Here is a 20,688-nt window from a genome sequence, read left to right as displayed (position 1 = left end):
TTTGGAATCTGATTGATTGATTGCTTCTGTGGACAGGTGTCTTTTATACAGGTAAACGAGCTGTGATTAGGAGCACTCCCTTTAAGAGAGTGCTCCTAATCTCAGCTCATTACCTGTATAAAAGACACCTGGGAGCCAGAAATCTTGTTGATTGATAGGGGATCAAATACTTATTTTTTGTTGTTATTCTGTCTCTCACTGTTAAAATACACCTACCATTAAAATTTTAAACTGATCATTTCTTTGTCAGTTGGCAAACGTACAAAATCAGCAGGGGATCAAATACTTTCTTCCCTCACTGTATACCTTAACATTCGGTTTGCCTTTTTTTATTGCTTCTCCACACTGTTTGGATGGAGAAAGTGAGGAGTCCACGTAGACTCCTAGGTCTTTCTCATGTGTTACTACTTCTAGTCCTATTCCTCCCATAGTGTAATTATAGTGGACATTTTTGTTACCTGGATGTAATACCTTGCACTTGTCCACATTGAATTTCATCTGCCAGGTGTCAGTCCACAACTGAATATTATCTAAGTCCCTTTGAATAGCCTGTGCTGCCAAGATTGGATCCGCTGAGCCACCTATTTTAGTATCATCTGCAAATTTGACAAGTTTGCTAACTATCCCAGAGTCCAGATCATTAATATACATTAGAAAATGCAAAGGCCCTAGTACTGATCCCTGTGGAACTCCACTAACAACCTCACTCCAGTTAGAAGCGACTCCTCTAATCGACACCCTCTGTTTCCTATACAGCAACCAGTTCATAATCCATCTACTTACATTACCCTGAATGCCTACAGCTTCCAATCTGAGGATCCGTCTTTGGTGTGGAACCTTATCAAAAGCTTTTTGAAAATCTAAGTATATCATAACATATGCTTTCACATGATCTACAGCTGCAGTTGCATGTTCAAAATTCTAATAAATTAGTAAGACATGATCTGCCTCGTCTAAAACCATGTAGAGTATCTCCAAGAATAAGGTTTTCATTTAGATGCTCCTCTGTTTTCTGTCTAATAATTTTTTCCAACATTTTACAAGTGATGCAGGTGAGTCTGATTGGTCTGTAATTTCCTGGCTCAGTTTTGTCCCCTTTCTTGTGGATTGGTGTGACATTTGCTGTCTTCCAGTCAGTTCACATCCCCTGTTCTAAGTGTCATTTGGAATATTTGACATAGTGGCCTATAAATAATTTCCCTAATTTCTTTAAGTACTGTTGGAAATATACCATCTGGCCCAGGTGATTTGTTTGGTTTTAATTCTGCTAGTCCCTTTAGTACCTCCTCTTCATTTATCCTGATCTCTCTTAGGGTTTGACTGGACTGATTGTTAATTTGACTGGACTAATTGTGTTCAAGTTCTCCATTCATCAATTCAACTTCGTTTTGTTTGCACACAGTTCATTCAGAAATCGTATTCTCTGTGTTTGTTTTTCCAGACCCTGCCTGGCTTTGCTAGTGTGTGTACACAGCATGATAAAGCAACATCAAAGGTGAGTCAGTTAATTCCCAAAATCGGTCACTCTGTGCTTTGATCTCACCATTTGCACTGGAAATTGCAATTTCAGTGTCACAATCTGCAGTTTATTGTCATCGTAGACCAATGTTACTTTCAGTGTTCTTATATTTCTCTCTGTAACTTCACTACAGAAGAGAATATAAATATGTATGTACGTATATATACACACAATGGCAAATTGAAAATCCAATTTGGTCAAACGCCTGCTTCCAGAACAATGGGCCCTTGCCTCTGAATTGTTTCATTTTTCTACACAACTCAGACAGAGAGAGCGAGACAGCTGGTGGTGAATCCCTGGCAGCTTATGGTATTTCGATTGGGAAGTGCATGCGGAGGATAGGGACATTATGTTGCTGGGGGGGGGGGGGACTGGTTTTGTGGTGGCGTGAAAAATAACACAAGGACCGAGACCCCCTGCGCAGTACTATTGACCCAGGATCTCATTCAGCGCTCACATTGACTTGACAGGACTGTATTAACCCTGTCAGACAAGGGGATAATTTCCTCAGACACGCACTGTCCAATTGTTGCCATTTGCCTGCACCTGGTTTAACCTTCCTATCAATGTCCCGTACATCGCCTAATTCTCCTAATCTGGGCTTGCTGGGATATGGGAATCTTTGTCGTTTTTATGTGTATATATTTCCCTTTGCTTCTGAATTCAGTTTTTTATTTGTAAATACACCCCAAAGAATATGTTATACAAAATATAGTATCTCTACTAGTGTCTTTGTAGAAGAATAACAAAAAACAAATATTTTATTATATTATAAATGCATTGTTAAGTGTTGTGGACAAAAACAGTAAGATTGAATAACCTTTCTGATCTTTTGGGTGTTTTTCTGATGCATCTTAATAGGTGATCAGTGGGAGCTTATAATCATCGTCACTCTAATTGGTAAAACCGCAAAGCGAAAGCTTTTGCACAGCAGTGTTTTATTGTACCAGCAGAGGGCCTCGAGGATCTGATCTGTCACACATGCTTTCAGATGAACCAGGAGAGAGGAACGCACATGCTTTCAATTCTAATATGCCTTGAAATCTCCGGATGAACTCCTCACGTACTCTCTGTTATAATAGGCGCATCTTCGTACAAAAATACCACGTTCTGCCTTCGGAGAGCACTCGAGATGAGTCATTCATAAAACTAGGTCTTTGCTGTGGGCTATTTAAAGCTGACCCTCTTTCTGTCGGCTCATTGTAGGTGCTCGGACGATGTGAATTTCATCCAGCGGTTGGGATCAATTTTTAAAATCAGTCCCAACCAGCTTCATTCATCCTGTGGTCTGTGTTATCGACTTCAACCTGAATTGATAGCCATGCTTTAGAGACAAGGCTTTGTCATCTTTAAGGATTTTAATAGCTGGTTTCAGTTTGGATCTTCAGCTTAAATATATATTGACTGCATTTTAATTGTATATGTTATTATGTATCGCAGAAAACATAAACAGGTTTGTGTTTCCACATGGAACAATAATACAATGACATACGTTTGTTCTCTTCTTTGCCAAATGCACTCAGACTATTATGGCCCTCTTACTACCTAGTGCTGCACCTGGAAAAACACGATCGGTGAGAGTTGTGAATATTAAGTGTCTCTACCAGTGTCCAGCTTATCATGCCGGATGAAGGAAGACCTGCTTTTGATGTTGCACGCTATTCATTTCAGTCCCTGCAAATGAGCCGCAGTGGCAGAATCAAAGGGTTTTGCAGATTAATTACTTTCGTGTGTCACTGTGTTGTTGCGTTCGGCGGTAATCGCCCCCTGACAATGCCGGAGTGAAAGAGGAAAGCTTTATAGCCTTTTCATTTGCATATAATTACGTTTCTTTTCATTTCTGTCGTGTATCTTTTAGTTTTTATTGTTCTCGCCGGTGTCTGGGCTAGTGACTGTCATATGTTTTCCTAATATAAGTGAACATAGCACTCACTCGATAAAATGGGGATTGTGTATTTGCCTCATGGTACCAAAACCAGTGTGCCATTAAAGTTTTGGTTAGTTGTTAACTTACATATATAATCTTCAAAAAGAGGGTTCAGGGCAGGCACCCTACCAACACAACTGGAAAGACCCTGAGAAACAAACCCCTCTAAATCATTCCTGTAGGCCTTTATTTAAGGCACTAGACCATATGATGAAACATTAAGAAACATTAAGATTAACAGTAACTTATTGATCATTTAACTGTTGAATATTGTCTTCAAATTAAAAAGTTTACTGAAATGGTCTTCCTAATATTGCCACAGTGACTTTGAGTTGTTGAGTTATCTGTTTCAGTGTGGCTCAATCATTGCTCACTAACAGCAACTTGTTGAAAGTCTCTGGGTCGTTGAAAGGCGCATTAGTTTCCATTATCATCGACGAGGATGCAGGGGTGTTTGGCATGGCATGGGTCCACTGAACAAAACCTCATCTAATAAGTGGACTGTGAAAAGCATTGACAGCGACCACATCCACACCATGTGCTACGGTGAGCGGGGACTTCAGCAAGTCTCGCTCGCAATGTGGTTTCAGAGCGGGATTGCCTTGTGACCCTTTGATGTTAGTGTGTGATCTGATGAAGTGATATAACTGAGCCTCTGGAGCCCAAATTGGTTATTTAAAACACACGTGAGTAGCCTCACACATGACTGCAAGGGTTTCAGTTGGAAAACGTTGTGTAGTATAACCATGAAAGATAGGATGGCATCTATATTTATATTACACTGATTGTTGTGCGTAGGATTGGGTCATTTGGAAGATGTTGGATTCAGTCACTGAAGTAGGAATCACGGTTTGGGCTTGGTTTCTCAATGAATGGAAAGTGAAAACAAAAGCTAGCAAATATTGAATGTGTTTATGCTGAGGCGATTAAAGTTCACAAGCATGCTGTATCACTATCGATCTCATTTCATGGACGTTTTATTCCGGGAGAGAAAGTAAACCATGGTAAGCCATTTTGTGTTTTTTCTGTCTATTGGAATAAGTGCAAATGAACGTTTGGGTTCTGCAGTTTTGTGTTGTCGGCACATTTGACTCAGAGATCTTGCGCTTTCCTTTATTTACTCAGCGCTGTTGTCTGTAGCAGATGTTAAAAGATCCCTCTTTAAAGAAAGCCCCTCCGCAGCATCTAATTATGACCCGCACAAAAGATTGACAGATGTTATAATTGTCTTGCCTCTTTGATTAAATTGTTTCTGCTTGGATCGTTTGCTGTGGCTTTTTTCTGAGCCTGAATGGGGTGTTGACGTGTGCCTTTTAATTGTGTGCTGCTAGTAAGTTTTACATATAGATAATTGAGTTTGTTATAAATCACTTCTTTGGGCTGGTGTGTGGGGGAAGCCAACAATGGAAGGAGAGGAAACGGGGAAGAGAGAAACTAAACATGATGCTAATGTTTTGACAGATGTAAGGATAATGGTTATGAGGAGGAGGGTGTGGAAAAGGTCATTCAAAAGTGATCTGGGGAAGTCACCGTAAAACATACATCCAGTCTTTGTTTTACAAGTCTGGGGTACTTGCATAGTCTCATATGAACACATTTAAAATACAAATATCAATATGGGTGTGATGCTATTCTATTTCAATAATCTTTCACCACTTTCAAGAGAGAGGATGCAGTTTCCCTAAATCAATATCGTATATCATCACAGGAACCGAGTGTGTTAGTTTTTAAGATGTTACAAGCGAAGATATTGTGCAGATTGAACAGCGCCTTCCTTTACACGAGGAAACACTGCTGAGTGCCAGTGTTCGCTCAGCTCCAGCTTTCTGAGACGTTGACCCTCTCTTTCCCATAACAATGACTGTTTGCGTTGTGTGTACACTGGGTGTAAGAAAAGCAAACAACCCAATGCTACGCAATGGCAAGACAGAGGCCAGGAAGTAATCTAGTTTCCGAACATCGATGACAAGTGGCGAACTGCAAATCACAAGGAACATGAGAAAGATGTGCGTGGAAATGCACTGTACTATTCAATGTATTTGAAATAAGTAACATGTTCAAAGGCGCAGGGATTTATAATGCAGTGACATTGTTACACATATTTTTTAGGTTTATTGCTGAATTTGCAGAAGGAAACAAAAATATACTTGTAACCATGCATAGACCAAAATTATGGCCGGATCTCTGTTAGGTGTTCAAGTGTTTCTGTACAATGCACTAGTTAGAGCTCATCTGGATACTGTGGACAGTTCTGGGCTCCACACTTCAAGAAAGATATCGCTGCTCTAGAGGCAGTTCAGAGGAGAGCAACCAGACTTATTCCAGGTCTGAAGGGAATGTCCTACTGAGAGACTGAGGAACTGAACCTTTTCACCCTGGAACAGAGGAGACTATGTGGGGACTTGATCCAAGTCTTCAAAATCATGAAAGGCATCGACCACATCAAACCAGAGGAGCTTTTCCAGATCAGCAGGGACACACGCACCCGGGGACACAAATGGAAATTGGGCTTCAAAGCATTCAAGACAGAAAACAGGAGACACTTCTTCACACAGAGAGGTGTCACAATCTGAACAAACTCCCCAGCGATGTGGCTGAAGAGACAATTTGGGAACATTTAAAAGTAGGCTGGATAGGATCCTTGGATCACTTAGTTATTAATGGACACCAAACGAGCACGATCGGGCGAATGGGAAGTCAATGCCAATAAATAGCATTTTCAGTTAAACTAATTAATCTAGTTTGTGGAGATCACGTTCTGCTCCAATCCCACCCTTTTGCTGTCACCGAAAACATCCTCTTCAAAGAGACCTCTGAGCCGCTTCGTTCACCTTCCTTCTCTGGAAGCGTAAAAGCTGTGTCTTGGATAAAAAAAACAGCTGGCCAAACCCAAACTCCTCTGTTTACCTGAGACTTCTTCGCCACAGTGGACAGTTCCTATTATCAAGTATTGGTTTTCAGATTTGCAGTCGGTGGGTTGGTTGAAGGTTTTTAATAATCTTGACTTATCCGTTATGAACTTGGCCCGCACGATGATGTGGATGGTTGTGTGATCAAGTGGAGACTTAATGTTGATTAACTTTTGCTATACCGTCTGAGCACTGAATATACATTTCCCTAGATTCAAAAGTTTCCTTTTTTCCCAGCCGTCATTACCCACTAGGTTTCTGATTTTCGTGTGGATATCATGTATGCTTTATTTGAATTCCTCAAATTATTTTTGACTACATTAATTGGTCTGCTAGATTTAATCCCTTAATCTTTTCTGGCACAAGTTCTCGTTGGTGCTGATGATGTTCGTTTTTTCCCCCTCTCTCTGGAGTTTCACATGGCAAGCCAAGTGCTTTTTTAAAAAGAATCAAAAGGTAGAAGCATTAAATACCAGGCAAGTAGCTTGGATTTTCAAAAAGGCCCAGTTGGTATATTTCTGAGCTCCCTTGATTTTTAAGCCTTTTATTACCTGGGCTTTTTGTGCTGCACAGCTGCAACTAAGCCAACCCGAATGAAAAGTATGCAGTTTAAATTTGTTTACAGGAAGCATTGGAGTCCATAGCAAACTTCAGGCGAGTGGAGCTCCTCTGTACAGGAGTCAGTAGTCAGGTATTTTGTTTAATTTTATGACAGTATCCATTTATGTATTCATTATTTTAAAGGACTTGGAGTAAGTGTATACTTTGTGGTCATCATAGCTAGATTTTATGTTACGTTCGGTATTATGAGGCCAAAAAGGTAAGCCACGCGGTTTGTCTACTTCATATGCAATGCACAGATTAGTTATTAGTCATTCATATTGCATTTTTAATAGAGTTTAATAACAATAATAATAATTTATGTACTTTTCATCATTAAATGCAGTGGGTCCCAATGTGTCGTGGGATATTACGGTAAAACCACTGAGCATTTTTGCAGATTTGAAGCAGATGGAGCAGTTTTCTCATGCATTGTTTATTTAATTGGAGATTTAAAAGGAGATTGCCATACGTTTACTGTAACAGGATTCAGTTGATTCCCCAACAAACTTGCATCGTTTCTTTTCAGTGACAAATTAGAGGCCTAAATATAACCTGATTTAACTGTGCTGTATTTATTTTGTTCTCCAAATTATTTCTGCTTCATTGTGACAGAGAGAGAAAGAGAGAGAGATGTATATATATTTTGGGAGTGCAATTACATGAATTTGGTTTTCTCTTTAACTTGTGAAGCCCGATATCAACTGACTCTCACCTTGGCGAGTCAAAAACCTGAAACCTGGAGCTCTGCTATGACTTCTATGCGCTGTAGCTAGTCGTGCATATTTGTGGTGAAGTTGTGTTGATTTTAGTTATTTATTTTTCCCAGCATTCCTGAAGGCCTGTTTCACATACTGCGCATACTATGTATATTATTTCTGCTGAAGTATAAGCAATGAGTAAGACTAATGTAAAACTCAGTATAATAACTTCTACTTCAGTCTTACAGCCCTACGAATATGGTTCCGCATCACAGAGGTGGTGATTTCAGATGTTTTCTTTCCTGTCGTTCATGTGGTAAATGTTTTAGCCACAACCCATTTAAAATATCTATATTGCATAACCTTGGAGTTCTAAGAAGTTCAAAACCTGCAAGTTAGGCTATATTTATGTACAATTGTCTCCAACTCACACAGCAAAAGTCTTTTGTACTTTTGTCCCCCGCTAAGCACAAGTTTCCTTTTTTAATCACTCTTAAAAGAAGCATTAAACATGTTTCTAAGAACCGAGGAACAAATGCAAATGGACTATTCTGCCGCCAGGCTTCAATGCATGACTTTGGGGATGCATAGGGAAAAAAAAAACAACAGGAACAAAAAAAACAATCTCACAGTGTCAATGCATAATCGGGCTGCAGACTCTAACATGTGCAAAACCTCTCATGTGAAGATTATTATTTCACTCTCAGGCACAAAGGGTACATTAAGAGGTTGTTTGTGTTGCTGGTTGGCTTTCTTGCCCTTTCAATGGTGAGGTTTTAATAATTGAATAAGTGGACTCCCAAATTTATAAAAAGAGCAGCTTTTGTTTAAAGCGTTTGATAACAACCCACAGAAAAAGACTGTTCTGTTTAGTGGAGGTCATATAATTTAAATGGAGAAATATGAACAGTAACACATTTTCTGCCTGTCTTTGTTATGCTTTCAAAACCTTTTAACATACGTTATGTATAATCTGTAACTATGAAACCTGGAGACTCAAACTGAAATATTTCACAGCAGTTTTTGTCTACTTCAAGCCTCACGATACATCAGTCACGTTAATACGGTTTTCATATTACCTTACACAGAAAACAATTACAGACACTGTCTCTGACTGAATAAATTAGCGATTCATACAGAGGATGCTTTGTTGCTGTTCGGAAAAACACCACCGTTGTATCTTGCCTTTAAATCATCCGAATGAAGCGCAACATTGTCAGATCATAAAAGGCCTGGCTGTCTTTGAGTCTGTCGCAGGTATTTCAGTTATGCTGCCACTGGCACTTTGCTTGTCATACTGCTTATTTACCTGCATACCAAAGGGAGGCTTTGGGGAACAAAACATTCAGAAAAACTCTGTATTCTTGCTCTGATCTAGAACCTCCTTGCCATGGACGTAACTGGAGTTTTAAGAAGAGAAAGGCTTTGCTTCTATTGATGAAAGTGTCATCGGTGCGGTTCACAGTTTGTACAGGACTGGTGTGCGTGAAGGGAACTGTTTATTTTCTCCACAGACCCCCGATTGGCTCAGCAATCGCCTTTCCCAGCTCTGTTTGGAAAGGGTTAGAACAACAGAGGAGTGGGGGGTTGCAGAGAGGGGTGAACAAAGATAAATGCAGACCATATCAACATCGGGATGATCCCCACTTTAGATATTTCTAACACTTCCCCTTGCACGTTTCCGGGCATGTCCGGCTTTGTTGTGCTGACAGAAGGAGAGAGGGGAGAGGCGCGCACATGTGGGACAGTGCCTCCTGCAATCGGGCAGCGAGAGAATGGACTCTGAACTCTGCCGGTGTAGCTCTCAAAGTATTGCACAGACGCTCGGCTGCAGCGGTGCACTGCTAACAACATGCCTTTGGTCTCTCTTTTCTTCCTCTGTTGTTGTTCACCTCCCAGTGGTTCTTAGGTGTGTAGAGAGTCACTGAGAGACCCCCAGCGCCGGGGCCATGGCAGGGAGCAGACACCTGGAGAAGAGGGAACTGTGGAAGCGCCTGTCATTGGACAGCAGTCTCGTGGTAAGAGTGCGTTTGTTCATGCCGTCGGCGTTTGCGGCGAAACCTTGTTAGTTAGCAAAAGCAAACGGGGAAGACAAATGCTGCCGGCAGCCGGAGACGCACGCTGCCTACCAATGAGTGCGGTGGTCATCTTTTGTATTCATGCTGGAACCTGGCGATTTTTGTGTATTTATTAAACTGGTATTTGCTTATTGATTCGAATGAGACTTTCAATTTCAAGGGATGGGAAATGCATCCTCACGCAGATTTCATTTGATTAATTTGCATATATATATTTTTTTAGTCTGCCTTTAAAATAGTTTGCCAGTGCTTGCACATCCAATTTGAGTTTGAAGGCGGGACAGAAAGGTTAATTTGAAAAGTAATAAACACAGTGGGGGGGTTAAGACAACAGGAAAAATAAACAGCACTTTATGCCACACAGGAAACACGCTGGATTTTATGGCTGGCGTCCGTGGGAATGACATATTCACAATATCAAAGAGGCACTGTTTCACTAAATGTTTGTCATATTTTGCTTTGGGCAGCTGTGGATTTGGTAGGTTTCAACCCTGATCTCCCTCATGGAGATACACTCCCTAAACCGTGTAAACAATCCATGTCCTAAGAGGATATGAGACTCGGCAACATTTATTATTTTAGGCATCTACACAAATACAAGGCCCATTTCGTACATTCCTTCCATCAAGAGGACCATGCTGAAAACTCCATCTTGATACGCAAAATTAGTGTTTTTCAATCTCTCATCGTCCGCCCTCCAGCCCGAAGTTTATGTGCTGTAGCTCCTGAAAGTGAGGCTCGCTTGATGCTGGAATAAAAGATGGGGGGCTTCCAAAAAGGTCTTCAGATATCAGAGATTTTCCACAGATGCTGAGTGTGTCGTAAGGTAACTGAAGCATTCTTAAACGACATCTTCTCTGCATCATGGAAGCTGAAGAGATGTCAAGGCGCCCGTCTTGAACAGATCTTATGATACGATCTTCTGAAGCCGCTTTCTTCTGCGCTCACACCCAGCATGAGTTCCCATTCGGAGGCTCGTGATGAGATCCATCAAAGTGGGGGAGACATGATGAAGTGTCTCACAAAACAAACCCTGTTACACACTTGAATTGTCTGTCAAAGGAGAACAATGGTGTCTGTGAAACAACGGGGTATGTACAAGTGTGCGCTTCATGATTTTTATGCCACACTTCACTGAGCGTACTATTTAATGTGGGTTTTGTAGCAACAGAACAAAAGACACTTCTACAAACCAAACTCATACATAAGAACATAAGAAAGTTGACAAGCGAGAGGAGCCCATTCCCCCCTTCATGCTTGTTTGGTGTCCATTAATAACTAAGTGATCAAGGATCCTATCCAGTCTGTTTTTGAATGTTCCCAAACTGTCTCTTCAGCCACATCGCTGGGGAGTTTGTTCAGATTGTGACGCTTCTCGTTGTGAAGAAATGTCTCCTGTTTTCTGTCTCGAATGCCTTGAAGCCCAATTTCCATTTGTGTCCCCGGGTGCGTGTGTCCCTGCTGATCTGGAAAAGCTCCTCTGGTTTGATGTGGTCGATGCCTTTCATGATTTTGAAAACTTGGATAAAGTCCCCACGTCTCCTCCTGACGTGTTACGGTCAGTGTGCGGGTCTCTGTTGGTTCCCTGCCCCCTTTTCATGAATCAAGTTGAGGCCTAACCCCTAACGGGCTTCGGCCTCTGGGCAGGCTTCCTCACCAGTCCGCTGCTAGTGTACCAACTTCTCATTATTTTAGTGTTCAGATGATAAAGCACATTGAATATATTATCATGTATGTTTGAGGTAATTGGCTTTAAAATCAAACTTGTACTTAGATGCCCGCGCAATTAGAGTCAATTAGTGCGGTTGTTTTCATGATTAATGTATAAAGGAAGAGACCGTCTCTTAACAAGACAAAGGGAAGCTGTGGAGCCGAGTTTGTTGCGTTTGAGGCTTTTGGCCTTTATAATCCCTAATAAATAAATAAATAATAAATCCCTAATAACTGATTTTTAATGTGGTGGGATGCCCTATTAAAGGCAGACAATAGCAGCATAGTTAGTTCTAGTTGAAATGGGATCTCTCTTCCTTCATCATCACACAGACAATTTCCTGAAAAATTATCTCCCGTTGAATAGACACGGTCGCTCTTTCTCTTCTGTAACATTGCTAGATGGTCTGCTTTGTGTCTAATGTTTTCAGATAGAAAAATGACAAGCACCGTATGAGTTATGGTCTATGAATTATAGCTGGATCCTGAGTAGCTTCCATCCTGTCATTGTACAATCAGCTGTGATGGACATTTACCCCAATTTACCCCCAAGGCACTCAACGCTGTGATATTAGCTACAGGTAACTTGTGTTCTCAAGCACATAATAGACTCGAACCGGTCTAGAAAATGGCTCTTAAAAATTGTATATTTTCTCCTCGATTGCCTTTTGAAAAGCCTCTGTATGAATGTATAAAGGTGTGCTTTCTGTGGTTAGGGTTAAGTGTGGGGGGTGTATAGTCTTTTTCTGCAGAAGCAAAGCCTCCAATCAGAAACCACAGCTAATCAGAGGCCTTCAGCTTATATATTTCTTAATTCCTGTGTCCTGTGAGCCACCCAAGCATTGCTGACAAGGTTAAATAGTCACGCTTTACACTATTTTTAAACTGTGTCCGATTGTAGGTCCAAAGGGTCAGTTTTGTTTATTGCAGTGGCCTTGAACGTATGGCTAAATCGCTGACTTGCCATACTGCAAAATCTATTAATTGCCAGATATGCTAATGAGAGCGCTTGCTCGGTTTATAAGTCATATTTCACAAATTCACAGTCAGTGAACTGTATTAATTGGATCAAAGAAAGGTCCCACTCATTCGAAAATCACAGTTTTATGCGTCTTTGTGTGTTGTTTTCGTCTAAGTGTGATATAATCCACTCTTCGGGATCGAGTTTATTATATAAGCAACTTTTTAAAAACTTACTGCATAATGGCAGATGTCAAACTCGAGTTATTGCAGTTGTTGTGTCACAACATCCTGTTCAGAGGAGCTTTATCTGCAGGGGACTGATCGCCTACACTTGTATGCTTGTATATCAAAATTCAGGCTTTTTTATTTTCTAAGGGGTAGTCTAAGGATAACTTGATGTGGAAAACAAATTGGGAGTACCGGCGACTTTTATGTGATGCTTCTGTGGTTATGAATATCCAAGAGCATTTTTTTCCTTCCATTCTCTAAATATCTAATCTCCGAAATCATCTGAGTGCTCCTCGCAGCGTACCTGCAGACCCCACACAGAGGGAGACTCACCTGAGTAATAACACTGGGCCGCACACACCAGGAGCCGGCACCAGCTGCTCGAGGCGGACCAAACTGTATTTACTCCTGGTCGTAGTGACAGATTTACAGTGTTTCTTTGTCTCTCTCGCTATATATATCTGCTTTCAGGAAATCTGCAAATCCAGGTACAATGCATGTGGCCTCTCACATCTGCAGAAATACGATGCCTAACTTATTTTGAAAACAAATGTTAGGAATAATTGTCAGATCAATTGTGCTGATTCGAACATATCAAATGACCGGCTACTTCCTTTTCGACTAACCATTCTGACATCCAGCAAAAAGATCTGGCCAAACAGTAGTTTTAACTCGGGCACTGAACTGGGGCGAGACTTATTTTCACAGCTGAGTTTTGTTCCATGAGAGCCATATGCCAGATTGAAGCCAGATTTTTTTTCTTCTCTTCTTTTTTTGTGCTGTTGCACTTAGTCATATTATTACGCAGCGATGCAGTTTATTTATCAGAAAGCACGAATGCACGGCTAAGAGAAAACAGTGCGTTCAGGCTGGCTGCAATATGCAGGACTTAAACTAGGTCAAAGTAAAGACCTAAAGGTGTCTTCACTCAAATGCGGTTATGTCAAGTAAAGCAGCCAATGAACATTTCCAACCTGTACTCTAGAATTTACATTTCATTTTCAGTGTTGTTCTATGGGTGTTTTCTTTATGTAAAATGTAATTCATTATGGGTATGCATTATAAAGTGAATTTAGGCACAGTAACTCAGTTTTTGTATATTAAATGATTTATTGAAACCTTAAATATGGCCCAGTGTTAGACTAATAGAGACAGGAAGTTGTCGATTTAAGCTTTGTTTTCTAACTTTCCCTTTTTCGTGTCCCCTGAGAAACACATTGTGTAGCGTTACAATGCTGGGCTGGGTTAGTGACTGTATTTATGGTATTGTCATATTGTTTGCTTTATGGGCCAGCATTTTTATAACAAATATATCTTATATCAAAGCTGTGAAGCACACACCCAGACCTATGCAGACGCGACGGCAGTTTTAAAATATATATCCATATATACAGACATTTATTCCAATGTTTAATTTGGTTTAATGCACACAGTAGCATTTCATTTGCCCCATTGGTTGCACTTTTCCAAAAACATGTTTCCTAAATGGTGTCACTGCCTGCTTTTTCACTCATTTATAACACTTGGCCGTTTCCAGCCACAGAGATTGATGGGATTTACCTTTAGGGGATAGTTCTCTTAAACCATTAGCGAGGTGCATGCTGGTGCTTGGGTTTACATAGTATTAAACTGACCTTGACTTTAAGAGCCGGAGCAAAAACAACCACCAAAAAAACTCACTGAAACAGGACTGCAATCTGTGGAAATATGTATCTACTGTATATAGCACACAATCTGTAGATTTGAACAAAAAAATGAATTAATTGAATCAACTAAAATGTAAATATTCTTCCTATCTGTTGAATAATTTAATTTATTGTTCAATTGTATCATGTTTCTTTGTGTACGATACTCAATAAGAAACAGACCCGCATGCAGTTTCCTTGACGGGCTGCGATGCACTATAGGGAAATTATGAATTCAGCTGTTGTTAAAAGATGGTCATAAACAAACAGGGCTTCAAAGACCGATAGAAAGATCTGTGGCGAGAAAGGGGGTGTGAGCGCTAAAAAAAGGAGGCTAGCGATAAAGATCAAAGGCCTCATTTTCCTTGTGTTGTCTCACTCGCTGCTTATGAAAACCGTAACACTTTTATGAAGCTATTCATGCTTTTTTTTTTTTCTTCTTCAAGTTTCTCTCCATTCACTGAGGTCCCCCTTCAATAGGCCACTGAAATAAGACTCTTTTGTTCTCAGACATGTGCTGGTGAGGAGATATTTCTGCTCACGGACAAGTTAACAATCCCCCGGGCGCTTTCTCTAGGTGCTTATTAACATTAATTTGTGTGCCTCTGCCTGGGTGTTGACAGGGTGGTATTAGCGGAGAACAGGATCTTGTTTGCAAGGCAAGGCAGCCCTCTCTGGTCTCCAGTAAACTTTATTCTAGCATTGTTGCCGGAGACACTTACATTAGGACGATTTGGCTAATCTGGAGCCATCTGGGAATGAATACTGGTTTTGTGTGACTCTGCTTATGACCGCCGAGGGTAGGAACTGTGCGAGGCTTTGTGTATCTTATCGAGTAGTTGCCGCTTGGGGATGTGACCCTAGGATGTGTGCATCTGTGTTCGGGGATGAGAATTGGCTATAGGCATCCAGCGATTCAGAAGTCGAAACCCTGCAGCCGGAGCCGGGCCGACACCGAGGTACAGTACGCCGGTATTTCTTTTTGTTTGTGCTGGAAAGATTTTGTTTTCTTTCTGCAAAAGCATTGACATTTTTGAGCCTATTTATGTATCTGTGATCTGATGGCACATAAAAAGGTGCCAGAAAGGGGGTTTGAGACCAATTTACAATTCATAGATGTAATACAACCTTTGTGCTTTTCTGGGTTAACTCTTTAGCGCCCGCAGACTGAAATTTAAAACAAAAAAGCCTCCATCATACTGTGATTGAAGCTCGGGTGACCTGTCTCTGGCAAGATTTATTTCGTGCAGGTCGTGCGCCGATGCACAGAGGTCATTGATTACTCTAATTGATTCTCCAGAGGAGCACTTGATTTATGAACAGAGAGGTTAATAATACATTTTTATAGATTACTGGTTAAATGTCAACTTACCGTTTGTGATCATTTATTCAGAAATATCCCGTAACCGACACCTTATGGGTGAACAATCTTATTTTGCGGGTGTTTTTACAAGTGTTTCCAACTGAACCGAACTGGGATTTATGCCTGTTGACTTTAGTGTTGTGTCTTTATCCTACATGCAGATACACCTTACTTATTGAAAAGAAAGTTATCACCTTGAGATAAATCCTCCCTTTGCAGGAGACATTGTTTTCTTGGAGTCTAATTGGACTCTGAAACTTAAATCAGTGGCGCTGGGATAATCGAAGAATAGTACTGACATGGTGACAAAAGAATGATATTTCAGGAGAGGGGATGTCTGGCAGCAGATCAGTTTAGTACATGCTGCATTGAAGGGCTCATTAATTGGAAGACACCTTGGCTCGGAGAAATCAACACTTCATATTCTCTCTCTCTGAGCGCAGTGAGGACGGCTAGTGCCAAACAGGAACATTAAAACTCTGCAGGAGGCCGATGAAACCTGCTGAAGAGTGTAAAAGTACAGGCTTGTACTTCAATACTTGCTTGCACATAAACATGCAGATCAGTCAGTGATGCGGGGAGCAGTGCCCAGGTGACCGCAATAACCAGGAGGCTTCTCAGGGGGTAGCAGCTTGGTGTTATTTTGTGGTGGGGAAGCAGAAAGATATTGCAGAGATACATATTCAGCATTAAATATCAACTGCTGTTTTTTTTTATTTATTCATCATTATCAGTTTAAAGTTCACCCAAATTACCAGGACCACTGTGTTTGGTCTTCTGTAGAAATAATTCAGGATTTTAGTTTAGTAAGTTGACAGTGTTTTTGACAGCCCTGCCACGGAGCCGCTCTCCCACAGCTGGGACACCCAGACTGCGGGGTGGAGCTGGGTTTGAGGGGCAGTGAGCCATGCTTTATGCCCCACAGTGTTACATACAGAGTGAAGCAAGGGGAGGAGAAAGAAAACTTCCTCCATTCGGACACCTTTTTGTGGCGCACATCTGACACAGAGCAGATTAGACAGGAGGCAGGAGACGCATTGTGTGGGACAGGTAAGGGCAACTCTTTCCATTAGGCAGAACAATCTGAAACTGTTAGCAGGGTAGGTTATTTAAAGGGTTTTATTCGTCGTGTGAAACTCCTGCCAAGTGTTGTCTAGTAAAGCACAATATGTCACCAAGTCAGATGAGCAATTAGATACTTTGTTTCTATTCATGGGTTCCAACTAGAGGTTATCTCTGGTCAATGCGATATAAAGTCTGTAATCATTTTCATAAATTACATTGAGTTACAGCATTTGTGTCTTGTTTACTCATTATTGTATTTTGTTTAAAGGCTAACAGTGCATTTTTGAGTTGTTTCATTTAATTCAAGTCTGTTTAATTCAATTCCTCCTCAGTTTCTTTATGTGATTGGCATTCCTTATTTCTGCTGCATAATCACTTCCAGTCATACATTGTTCTCTGAATATATTCCCCAATAAAACATTTTTTTATTAATTAGGCCTGGTTATCTTGCTTCAAATGTAATATATCATCATATCTCTCATATGTACCCAAATCTTAACACCACCCCATAATGCATCAGCCATCATTTACTATGGTCTTACATACTACTTTTGCCAAACAGATTTAAAGTATCGGATTCTCATTTAAAAGAAAATCACAGCGCATGACGACAAATCAATTTCCAGCCATTCTCCTTAAAGGCTCTCATGCGAAAAGAGCTCGCAGGCCAAACCTGCCACTGTGGATTTCTGAGAGCGCTTCCTCGGGCTGAGCGATCACTGTCAATCTCAGTTCTTGCCCCGTGACCATGCACCAAGACTCGAGTGGCAATTGACAGTGTTTGCTCATTTGGGGGTGGGGGTGGGTATTTGCAGCAGTATCAGCTTTTATTTATTACATTTTATTATAAAAAACATGAAAAGGGTAGGATATAAGACTGTAACCATTGATAATTCAGTATAACGTGTTGCTCAGAAATCACACGTTTGTAGCTCTGTTAATATGAGGCTTGAACAGCAAATGAGTAAACCTAAGTTGTTTTTCTTTTACTTTCTTGCATAAAACAAGCATTGGTGCCACGGTGAGCTCCTATAAAATATGAAAAGCATGGCCGCTAATTATCTGTCTTGCGGCAACAAATTTCAACAGTGTCACTGCTTGCCTATTTATGTGACACTTAAGGTTAACCCCCTGTGTAATCCTGGCCTGTAGTTAGTCTCTGAGAACAATGCCATTTCTGAATTGGTTTCTGAGTAAACTATGTGTTGGCTCTGTGGCACGGTGACCTAAAAAGACGGCATTGAAAACACAGTGCTAGTGTCGAACACAGACATAGGTTAAATAACCTGTTATAGGACACCCTTGGCACCTGCTCAAATGCGTGTATAATCTCTCTCTACCCACTGGATCTACATCCATTTTCTTCATTGTGTTAAAAAAAACAACAAAAAATGGACAAACAATAGCACATCTGACTTGCAGACACTTTTTAAATTAAACATAAAGAGGAGTACACAGCACAGACCTACTACCACGTCTAGACTAATCTTCCCCAGATTTCTTTATCTCTTTAATTGCTAAACCCCTATTAACACTCGCCGAATTGCAACACACTCATTGTTAGTTGGATTAAGCAAATGAGATTAACGCAAAAGACTTAGAGGAATGCACAGGTGTCTATGCTAGAGACAACAACTACACTGTGACTAAATCCAAATATGCCGAGGAGAGGGTCTTCAGAAATCGTTGTGTACTGGTTTGCATTAAGAAAAGTGGTTTGGGCTATAAACAGTGAAAGGTTACCAGTATCTTGGCTACACATAAACAGAAAGATTCCCTGTATAGCCATTCCTGTTTCCACATGCATCTTCTTTCAATTTTGAGATCTGTATTTTCACACTTTCCTTCTTTCCTCCAGTTTTATTGCCAAAATCATACTGCCATGCTGTATTTGCCCAGGACTAAAAATACACACAACATGCAGGTTTGAAATTATACAGTAGCTCCTGTAAAATGGTCAGATAACCTGTGGATAAAACTATCTGGTGTCAAATCAAATGAAAAATGTCACAAATCTCAGTAAAAACCCAAAGCCAACTGGAAATCTGTGCAAATTGGGAATCACGGTGATTCCCTATAGATACTGATGATTGTGGAAACACTTTTCCTAGTGTACACCCCTCACACACACATCCTCACCCTCACTAACTTTGTCTTCTTTCTCTGCCCATCCAGGGTCTCTCTGTTCTCTCCTCACTACGGCAGACACACTTATTTGCCGCCGTCTCCAGCTTTGTGTTTAAGCTCCTTGTTATTGGCAACATGATGCTTAAAGCGAGGTCTTACCTTCACTCAGCTATCTGAAATAGTCAATTATGGGACGGCCGCTTCACACATTAATAGTCACATCAACACCACCAGGGTTCAGATATACAGAATAGCTTTTCAAAATGAGCTTCTCACCAGGGGTATCGTCACCTCTGACTGTTTACAAAAGACCATCGAGGAGCCGTCGACATACCTCACATACCCACAGTGGTTGTGTGGCTTGCGTTGTGTCGCAGCGCTGTGGGAATATGCACAAGCCCAGTCAATGAGGTCAAATCAATCTTATTAAAAAGTAGAAGCTCCACCAAAAGAATTTTTCATCAATTTTAAGGAGAGCTATTGTTCTAAAGCTCTAAACATAGCATTGTGACCTTGGCTCGTCATTTGACTGCGGTTTGATTGACTTTGCTGTTATTGCCCCGTTGACTTTGCTCAACGCAGGCCTCGATGAAAAATTGAATGCACTCGGTTGTTGGAAATTGCACATTGAATGTATTTAATGACCATTGAAAAATCGCTATTCCCAACCTATATATATATTTATTTATATGTGTGTATGTGTGGGTTTATATATTTGTATTTTTCTATATTTCTTTTCAGTTGGAAGTTGTGGGGTTGGATGTGTAGCTAAACACATTTTAAAAAGACAATTTTAATTCATTTTAATTCCAGGGTATAAGGCAACAAAAGGTGAACAGTTTGAAATGTGGTGTAGACTTTCTATAGACACTGTATGTATGTATTTATGTGTGTGTGTATATATATATATATATATATATATATATATATATATATATATATATATATATTAAAGAATGTACTGTATACACAAACTATTGCTTGATATCTATCATTGTTTTTTGTGTTAAAGTGATGGGATTTATTGGAAATGTGTAGGTGCATCTTACAGTTAGCTGTAAAGTCTTTTATAATATATTTGTGAGATATTGTGAAAGTGTTCTCTCTTTATGTTACGAAATACTCTAATAATTACGGGATGACTTTGTCAAATATTTGTGGTCACAGTACAACACGAGATGCACTTAAAACCATCACTTCTGCCTTTGTGCTTTTTAAAATATTGAAATGGATATGTCAACAATAGATACAGTTTTAAGCAGCTGTCAGAGTGATTTTCAGTGTTGACTTATAGAGATGCATTGTGGCCTAGAGCAGAGCGATCCGTAGGATAGTGAAGCAGAAAACCAGAGCACTCAGCACGTCTGGCTCAGGTAATTTTAATGCTCTGTCCCTCTGGGAAAACATCCAAAAGACCTTCTGGATAGTTAATCAAACCCATATTCTTAGTTAATTAACAAATATATCGTGTGCGATGGTGTTATGAGCTGCCGTGACTTGACTTCCAGATATCCCGGAGGAAATCGATTTAACAAGCGCTGTCTTTTTATTCCTTGCTAAGCAAAAGTTATTGTGATTTTGAATCAATTATGCATTGTTATTTAACTACTTTCAATAAATACATTCAATGCCCAGGGCATGCTTACACTGTATTTGAAATTAAATTAAACTAAACAGGAAGACTGCTGTTTTACTAGAAGGCAACTGAGAATGCAACAAAGCTAGGCAACGCTTTAAATAAACTTTTTTTTGGTGACGCATTCATGACAATATCGTTTGACTTGGCAGATTTCAAACTGCATATTTTTTGCCA

The 20,688-nt window shown here is 40.3% G+C and overlaps 1 protein-coding gene across 3 annotated transcripts in view; it reads left to right on the top strand.

Annotated features, from left to right (window-relative positions):
• LOC136711978 (nck-associated protein 5) overlaps positions 1 to 20,688 on the top strand; it is a 187,571-nt gene that overhangs the window by 4,810 nt on the left and 162,073 nt on the right. For all 3 annotated transcript variants that reach the window (XM_066688605.1, XM_066688607.1, XM_066688611.1), the window contains exons 2-3: positions 1,442 to 1,495; positions 9,556 to 9,674. In XM_066688605.1, coding sequence (XP_066544702.1) covers positions 9,606 to 9,674 — 69 coding nt within the window. In that variant the 5' untranslated portion in view covers positions 1,442 to 1,495; positions 9,556 to 9,605. The remainder of the gene's footprint in view (positions 1 to 1,441; positions 1,496 to 9,555; positions 9,675 to 20,688) is intronic.

Source organism: Amia ocellicauda, chromosome 16, assembly GCF_036373705.1.
Source record: "Amia ocellicauda isolate fAmiCal2 chromosome 16, fAmiCal2.hap1, whole genome shotgun sequence".
Lineage (NCBI taxonomy): Eukaryota > Metazoa > Chordata > Actinopteri > Amiiformes > Amiidae > Amia > Amia ocellicauda.
The sequence above is the reverse complement of the archived record's forward strand: the minus strand, read 5'-3'. Positions and strand labels throughout refer to the sequence as shown.